Source organism: Glycine soja, chromosome 1 (assembly GCF_004193775.1).
Source record: "Glycine soja cultivar W05 chromosome 1, ASM419377v2, whole genome shotgun sequence".
Lineage (NCBI taxonomy): Eukaryota > Viridiplantae > Streptophyta > Magnoliopsida > Fabales > Fabaceae > Glycine > Glycine soja.
The window spans coordinates 43,801,889-43,809,801 of NC_041002.1; the positions used below are offsets into that span (position 1 = coordinate 43,801,889).

Sequence of the window (7,913 nt, forward strand, 5' to 3'; positions counted from 1 at the left end):
CAATAGAACCTCAACATTGTTCTACATCACTTGTTTGTAAGAAACAAAAAAGGAGATTCAAACTTCAATTTTCTATTCTAAGTGTTGATGGTCAAATGGGTGTGGTCATGTGGGAAGTTGGGGGAGTGTGGGGGCATTTAACGGTGGCCAAAGATACAAAATCTTAAAATGAATAAAAATCTATTCAACTTCATAAAAAAAAGATACGCCAATAATTAAAATAACAATGCAATTCCTTTTTGCATTCAGTGCAATCATATAGTTTCATGCCACAATTTCAGGATTTCCAATATCTGTTTCTCACAGTAATCAAAATGAAATCTAATGGCTTAATTTTGCTACATTGGGTGTCTCATGTAGTGTTTTGTAGGACATAACTCACATGAAATTAAACGACTAATTAATATGAAGGAAAGTATGAATTCCAATTTTTATTCCATAGTCTTCTTACAATTTTTGTGCTATTTCCAACACACATCTGTTGGGAAACATCAATGAAGCTTATTGTTGTTTGTATAATCACTCAGTAGGTCTACAATATAACAATAACAAGAATTCACATCGAAAAACTTATGTCTAAAGCAATGTTTCCCTCTTAACAAGAAGGATGTCAAGAGGAAGATACCACTAGTGCAAAAAACAATTTTTAGAATGGTCATACAAAAACCGTTTTAAACAAAATGCAGTGAACTCTTGTAGTTAGAAGAAGACTTTTTAGAACGGCTGTAAAATGACCGATCTAAAAGATTGACCGTTCTAAAAAGTCATGACTTTTTATAGCATCACTTTTTAGGACGGCCATACAACCATTCTAAAAAGTCATTTTTAACCATTCTAAAATCTCTTTTCTGTACTAGAGGCATTGGAATGAAATACAAAGAATCAGACACTTCTATTTGTTGAATGAAACTGTGATCTGCAGAGGTGTTTATTTCTTGAATGAAACTGTGATCTGCGGAGGTGTTTACTTGTTGAATTAAACTGTGATCTGCGGAGGCTTTTATTTTCTGAATGAAACTGTGATCTGCAGAGGTGTTATGTTGCAGACGTGCAGTTAGTACAAATTTGAACATAACTAGCATGAAATTAAAAGAGTAATATGAAGGAAAGTATGAGTTCCAATTTTCATTTCATAGCCTTGTTACAATATCTTTCCTATTTCCAGCACACATCTGTAGCTACATGGGAAACATCAATGAAGCTTATTGCTGTTTGTATAATCACTCAGCAGGCCTGCAGTATAACAAGAATTTACATAAAAGAACTTATGTCTAAAGCAAAGTCTGCCTCTTAACAAAAAGAAGGATATAAAGAGGAAGATAGGAAGCATTGGAATGAAATACAAAGGATCAGGCACTTCCATTTGTTGAATCAAACTATGATCTGCTGTGGCTTTTATTTTCTGAATGAAACTGTGATCTGCTGGGATGTTCATTTCCTGAATGAAATTGTGATATGCTGTGGTGTTTATGTGTTTCCTGAAATTGTGATATGCTGAGGTGTTTATTGGGCTGACTCCAAACCCTTTTAACCCCACGCCCCTCTGATGAGCCACCGCTGCTGCCATTGCTTCAACCTTGATTTTAAACCTTGTTTGATTTTTGACTCTACTGTTTAGGTAGCGAGAACATCGTTGGTCATAAATCACACACACATGATCTGATGCAACCCAGACAATTGAGTCAGACATGTAGATGTCGATACTATCCTTTTTATTTTCGTCCTCATCATCACTGACAGTGATATAAAATGTAAATCTGTAACCCATTATTGCCTTCACCATAGGACCAGAGATAACAAAGCTGAAAATGAAGCCCAATTGTGAGGAGTGTGGACTAGAAGAGAGATCAATAATTATATAATCCTTTGTTGTTTTATACTCCATCCACTCTGGAACTATGCCTCCTGGATACACATACTTTACCTGATAAGATTCATAAGTACGATCGTAATCATCATAATTTTCATCTGGTGCAGATAAATGTTGGTATGCAAATCTCATCACGTTAATATGTGCATTTAACCCAATAGCCTTGAGAGAATGTTCATCCAATTTCAAGCAATTCCAAAACAGAACTTCCTTCCTGTTTTCCTTGAATTGCTGAGCAATTGATGGAAACAATACAGTCTTCAATGATGTGCAATCTGTGGCATCTAGAGTTTTAAGGGATAGGGGAAGCTCTGTTAGAGTACAAAGCTCCCTGGATTTATATACAGTCAGATATTGCAGTCTTGTAAGATTCTTGAAGCTTGAAGGCAAACTATTGATGCCACTGTCTCTTAGCCGTAGGATTTTGAGCTTGCTTTGACGTCCAAAAGATGAAGGCAATGAATTGACACGAGTGGATGATAAATCAAGTTCAATCATATTCTCTGATGTCACTGAAAATTCCCTTAGTTTTTTGCATGATTCAAGGTTGAGAAAACTAAGGGAGGGTAGGTGGTTCTTGCTTGTAATTTTTGTAAGGGAACAATAAGCTATAGACAATCTCTTGAGAGACAAAATAGATGGAGACACACTAGTCAACCTAGGACATATATTGATATCCAGCACTTCAAGATTTGTCGCTTTTGAAAGGTCTGGCAGCTCCTTCAAGTTTTCAGAACCGGAGACTTTAAGTTCTTTTAAATTCATCAAATTCTATGACAAAATAATACATATAAAGACATATGAGATTAAGTTGTCAATTTTGTAGTCTCTGAATCAGGAAAATTTATAACAGGCGGTCACATGTTTGTTTACCTGCACTCCATCCCAAAGTTTTTCCACTTGGCTACAAGACAAGTCAAACATAACAATGTTTTTGGCAGAAAAGTTCTTAGGCAAGGACTTTAGAGGGTAGTGCATCCAAGCAACATATCTTAGCTCAACTGGGAAAGATTGAAGCCCGTGAGGAAGGAGAGAAAGGCCATCTTGATTATATTTGCTAGGAAAATACAAAAACTGCAGTTTGCTCATCTTAGTAAATATGTGAGGGCTTAACTGCAGCTTCCTAATTACTGACATGTCTGCCCTTATGCTTCTTATGGCTTCAGTCCCCTGTCATTAAAGCAACAGAAAAATTTAATCATTAAAAGCCAAATTTCCCTACAAAATGATTCAAATGTTATAAAAAAAATGTTATATTTAAGTTAAGCTTTTACCTTGTTATATTTTAATACTTCATAAATGTCATTAGGATCCATCAATCGGCTTCGATTTCCTGGGTCTTCAATTGATTCTTGACGAACAATCTCCCAAGCCATTTCTTGTATGATGTCGTGCATAGATATAATATTATCTTCAGAAATGGTTATAAGAGCCTTATCTTTCAATCTTTCTAACCCAACAACCACTGAATCATCTTTTTCGCTATCTTTCAATAGAACTTTTATGTGGTCTACTTTCAAATTCAATCCCATGAAAAAACATGCAAGATCTAAAAGAATCTTTTGTTCTTTACGATCTAGATCATCATAACTCAATCTCATTGCATTGTAAATATCTGTATTTGGCATGTTTTTAAGTTTGTCTAGCTGACTTTCCCATACTTCCTTATCTTTCCCACAAAGAAGATGACCCAAAACTTTAAGAACTAATGGAATGCCTTGGGAATAATTGACCACTCTCTTTGATAGCTTATAATACTCCATATCAAGATGATTTTGGTTAAAGGCATAAAAACTAAAAAGCTCCAGTGCTTCACTAGAATTCAATGCCCCAACGTGGTATATATCATCAACTTTATTTGCAATAAGCACTTGTTTATCTCTAGTTGTTATAATGATTCTACTACCTCGGCCAAACCAATCAAGGTTTCCAATTAATTTTTCTAGTAAATCTGAATCATTCACATCATCAAGAACGATTAAAACCTTCATAAAACCTATCTTTCTCTTAACATAATTTGACAACCCGTGCAATATGTTCATTTTCACATTTTCTCCGAGTAGTGCAGAAAAAAGTTTTTCCTTCAACGAAATTGTTCCATGCTTTCTTGATTCTTCCTCTTCATTTTCCAAAAAGTAATAAGAATCATATTCGGAATATAGCTTTTTAAACATTTCTTCTGCAATTGTTGTCTTTCCAATTCCGCCCATACCCCAAATTCCAATAACTCGGACATATTTTGACTCTTGGTGTAACAATGACTCTAAATGTTGAATTGATTTTTCGATTCCTATATGTCCTTTTATGTTAAATGGATGCGTATCCAAACTTATCAACACAAGATTGACAGTGTTGATGATTTCTCCAAGCAGATCAACTTCAGTCCTATAAAATAAAAATAACATTGAAAATGTATTACACTGTTCATATATTATTACATTGTTTAATTTAATACCTAATGAACTGGAACAAGTCTATATTATTTATTTAATCACTTATAATTTTTTGTATTATATGGGAAATAAACTAACACCATCATCTCTATGTGCAATAACATACTTTTTAACATTGCTTTGACACACTCCATTCCTAAGATCCATGTGGAGACCCACTCTCTACTTGGTGAGTTACATTTCTTTTTTAGTGACTCGTTTTAGTCATTAAAATCTATTTATAAATTTATTTATTTATCTTCTATATATAAATCCTGAGCTGCGAAATAGTACCTTACAAGTCAATATGATATTTTTTGCCAGATAACATATTTCGCTGATGTGTCATTTTTTCGTTTCAGTTCCTCAGTTCCTTTATTGTGTGTTCCTAACTTTTGTAACTCCTCTGTGCATTTAGTGCCATTGCACTCTATGTTTGATCAGTTACAGAAACCAAAATGAAGCATTCTCCAAATATCAGTCCGTTACCTATACCTTCCATTTGGTCTCCTAAAACTCACCCCTTCCGCCTACTGTGAAACTCTCCCCTGTCATTCATCTGACAGTTTTTCATATTTAAATTTTTAAACTATCTATTTTGTCCACATATCTATGTACCCTTTCTTTATGTTTTCCATGTTTTTTAGTCAAAGGAAACATGATAAAAACATCATTGGAACATGTTCCGCCTATGGAACGAGGGAGGACAGGAGATTCACATATGGTGACACAATAATCCTCCGTGATGGAACAAACAGAATAGCTCTATTCAGTATTGCTTTTGGACTTCCAATAAGTTGTTTGCCACCTTTACTTTCTGAAATCCTACTACATACAAGTATCAATTGATGAAATTGTACTCATACTCCTTATTGTTGTCTCAATTGCACATATCTAGAAAATATTTCTATTCTAGTGGAAATTAACAATGTGTAGAAAATAAAGGTTGACACTATTCACTATTTAAGAAACTAAGCTACACACTTCTGATAATATGCATATAGTTATCTATATCATGGTTTTAAATTGCGGGTTGCTACTGCAATTCCAGCTGCAATGTAAAGGTTTTTTTTTCACAGTAGAAAACGCAATTGCAGCTGCATCATCTATATTTTACAACAAATGCCCACAATGTCAAGGATCATGACGAAATTGCAACCACAATCTCGAACCATGATCTATATCATTGCAAATAAACAGTAAAACAGAGCAATGATTATGTGGAGCTTACTTGTAATCGAATGACTTTATTCCTGATAAATCAGCAGCCTTCTTTAAAGCATTTCTCCAGTTTTGCACGGTGGTCAAATTATATTTCTTTCCAAGTACAGCAAGAGCTTCTCCATAATTCCCCTTCTGATGCCGCACATCTGTGGGATTTACCCCGTAGAAAACAGGTATTACAGTTTGTCTGTATTTCTCCCTGCACTCAAGTATTTTCACAAGTTCTTCCAAACACCAACGTGAAGAAGTATAGTTTTCGGAGAATATGGTCAATGAAATCGATGATCCCTGAATTGCTCCAACAAGTGATGGCCATATTTCATCTCCCTTCTCAAGTTTATCATCTATGAAAGCATATATTTGCTTTTGATGAAAAGCCCGAGTCAAATAACCGAGAAAACCGTCACGGATGTCCTTGCCCCTGAAGTTAACAAAAACATCATACTTCATTTGAGGAACATTATCTAACATTTGCTTTGATGCAGCAACCATCAATCCCGAAGTAAGCAGGAGACAAAGAGAAAGAACATATTTTATTTCAGAAGCTCCCGAGGAAGTATGTGCCATCAAATTGGAACAATCTCTGGATCTTGTTGTCTATGCAATCTCGAATGTCACAACAAAGGGAGCACAAGGTAACTGGATAAAAAAAGAAACAAGAAGATCAAGGAAGTCAATTAAAGGTTAAATTAATCCACAGGTCCCTGAATTATTTAGCATTTTTAATTAGGCTGCTTACTATTTATTTTCAATGGTTCCTGCATTTAACAACAGGAGTAATCTTATATCCTCCTATTTCATCCTCTTACAAATTCTCCTACATTTTGAAGTAAGTATTGAATAAAAAGTAAATACATTCAGTGTCTATAAATATAAAACACATTCATTACTTACCATAAAAGGTAATAGGAGGAAGAAGTTAAAAAATTTATAGCTATTGCAACGACAATTACGTAATTATAAAAAATACAAATTTTGGGATCCAGTTGAAAAGAAATACTTTAAGAATCTAATTAAAAATTATATAATTTAGGATCTAATCCAAAATTGTTAACCTTTGCAAATCATATTCTCAAATCTTGAGGAGGGTATAATGAGTTTGGAACCTACATATGTGAGAATACTAGCCTTTAAAAGGTTGACAATTTTTAAATAGGTCCCTAAATTATTTGTCATTTTTAATTAGGTCTCTTTGTCTTTTTTAATTAGATTCCTAAATATTTTTTAATTGAGTCCCCTAACCTATATTTGTTTTTTAATTAGGTCTTGGATCTAATTAAACAACAAATACAAGTTCAAGGATTCGATTCAAAAAAAAATATTTTAAGGACTAAATTACAAATTTTCAAGTAATTTAAAGAATAACAAATTAATTTATATAACCTTACTTAAAATAAAGAACCTTAAATCTTCAAAGTTCAAATTAGTGTTGGTCAAAGGAAATTAATGAACGAGGAGGATATCAAATAAACAAGCAATTTTCACTACTTAATAGATCTTTTTTTTTTTTTCATTTCAAGCTAAAGGGAAAGTTTTATCGGACTGCGGTAAGACCGGCGATTTTGTACGGAACAGAATGTTGGGCGGTCAAGAGCCAACATGAGAATAAAGTAGGTGTAGCGGAGATGAGGATGTTGCGGTGGATGTGTGGTAAGACTCGACAGGATAAAATTAGAAACGAAGCTATTAGAGAGAGGGTTGGAGCAGCGCCTATTGTAGAGAAGATGGTGGAAAATAGACTTAGGTGGTTTGGGCATGTAGAGAGAAAACCGGTAGACTCTGTAGTGAGGAGAGTAGACCAGATGGAGAGAAGACAAACAATTCGAGGCAGAAGAAGATCCAAAAAGACTATAAGAGAGGTTATCAGAAAGGATCTCGAAATTAATGGTTTGGATAGAAGTATGGTACTTGATAGAACATTATGGCGGAAGTTGATCCATGTAGCCGACCCCACCTAGTGGGATAAGGCGTTGTTGTTGTTGTATTCTTATTTCCTTTGTTTTGCACCTTATGTGCCTATCAGTGACCAAAAATGAATGATTCATGGATAATTGGATATCACTGTAAAACAATTACTGACCTCAAATGATTTTACCGAATTGATGCGTTGGCCAGCTACCCATCAGATTTAAATGTTTATCATGTATGTCAACGCAATATCCTATTAGACCTTCGGTTTAAGGTAGACGCAATTTCCTTTGACCTTACCGTCTAAAAGTTTGGCTTACACATTCCCTCATGGCGAGCATTGTATTTATAGATAGAAAGAAGATTTAATTAAATATATTTTTTATTCTTAATCAATACTTAATTTTATATTTGTTGTTTAATAAATTTTTGTTTTGCAGTGTGTTTATATTAGTAAATTTTATGTTTATTTCCTTATA

The 7,913-nt window shown here is 34.1% G+C and overlaps 1 protein-coding gene across 1 annotated transcript; it reads right to left on the reverse strand.

Moving 5' to 3' along the window:
• Positions 1-1,123: 1,123 nt before the first annotated feature.
• Positions 1,124-6,133, reverse strand: LOC114416504 (disease resistance protein RML1A-like). The gene is made up of 4 exons (XM_028381395.1): positions 5,534-6,133; positions 3,145-4,255; positions 2,744-3,040; positions 1,124-2,641 (listed from the first exon to the last, which is right to left on the reverse strand). The coding sequence occupies exons 1-4, from the start codon at positions 6,091-6,093 to the stop codon at positions 1,193-1,195; spliced, it is 3,417 nt and encodes a 1,138-aa protein (XP_028237196.1). The 5' UTR covers positions 6,094-6,133; the 3' UTR covers positions 1,124-1,192.
• Positions 6,134-7,913: the final 1,780 nt, after the last annotated feature.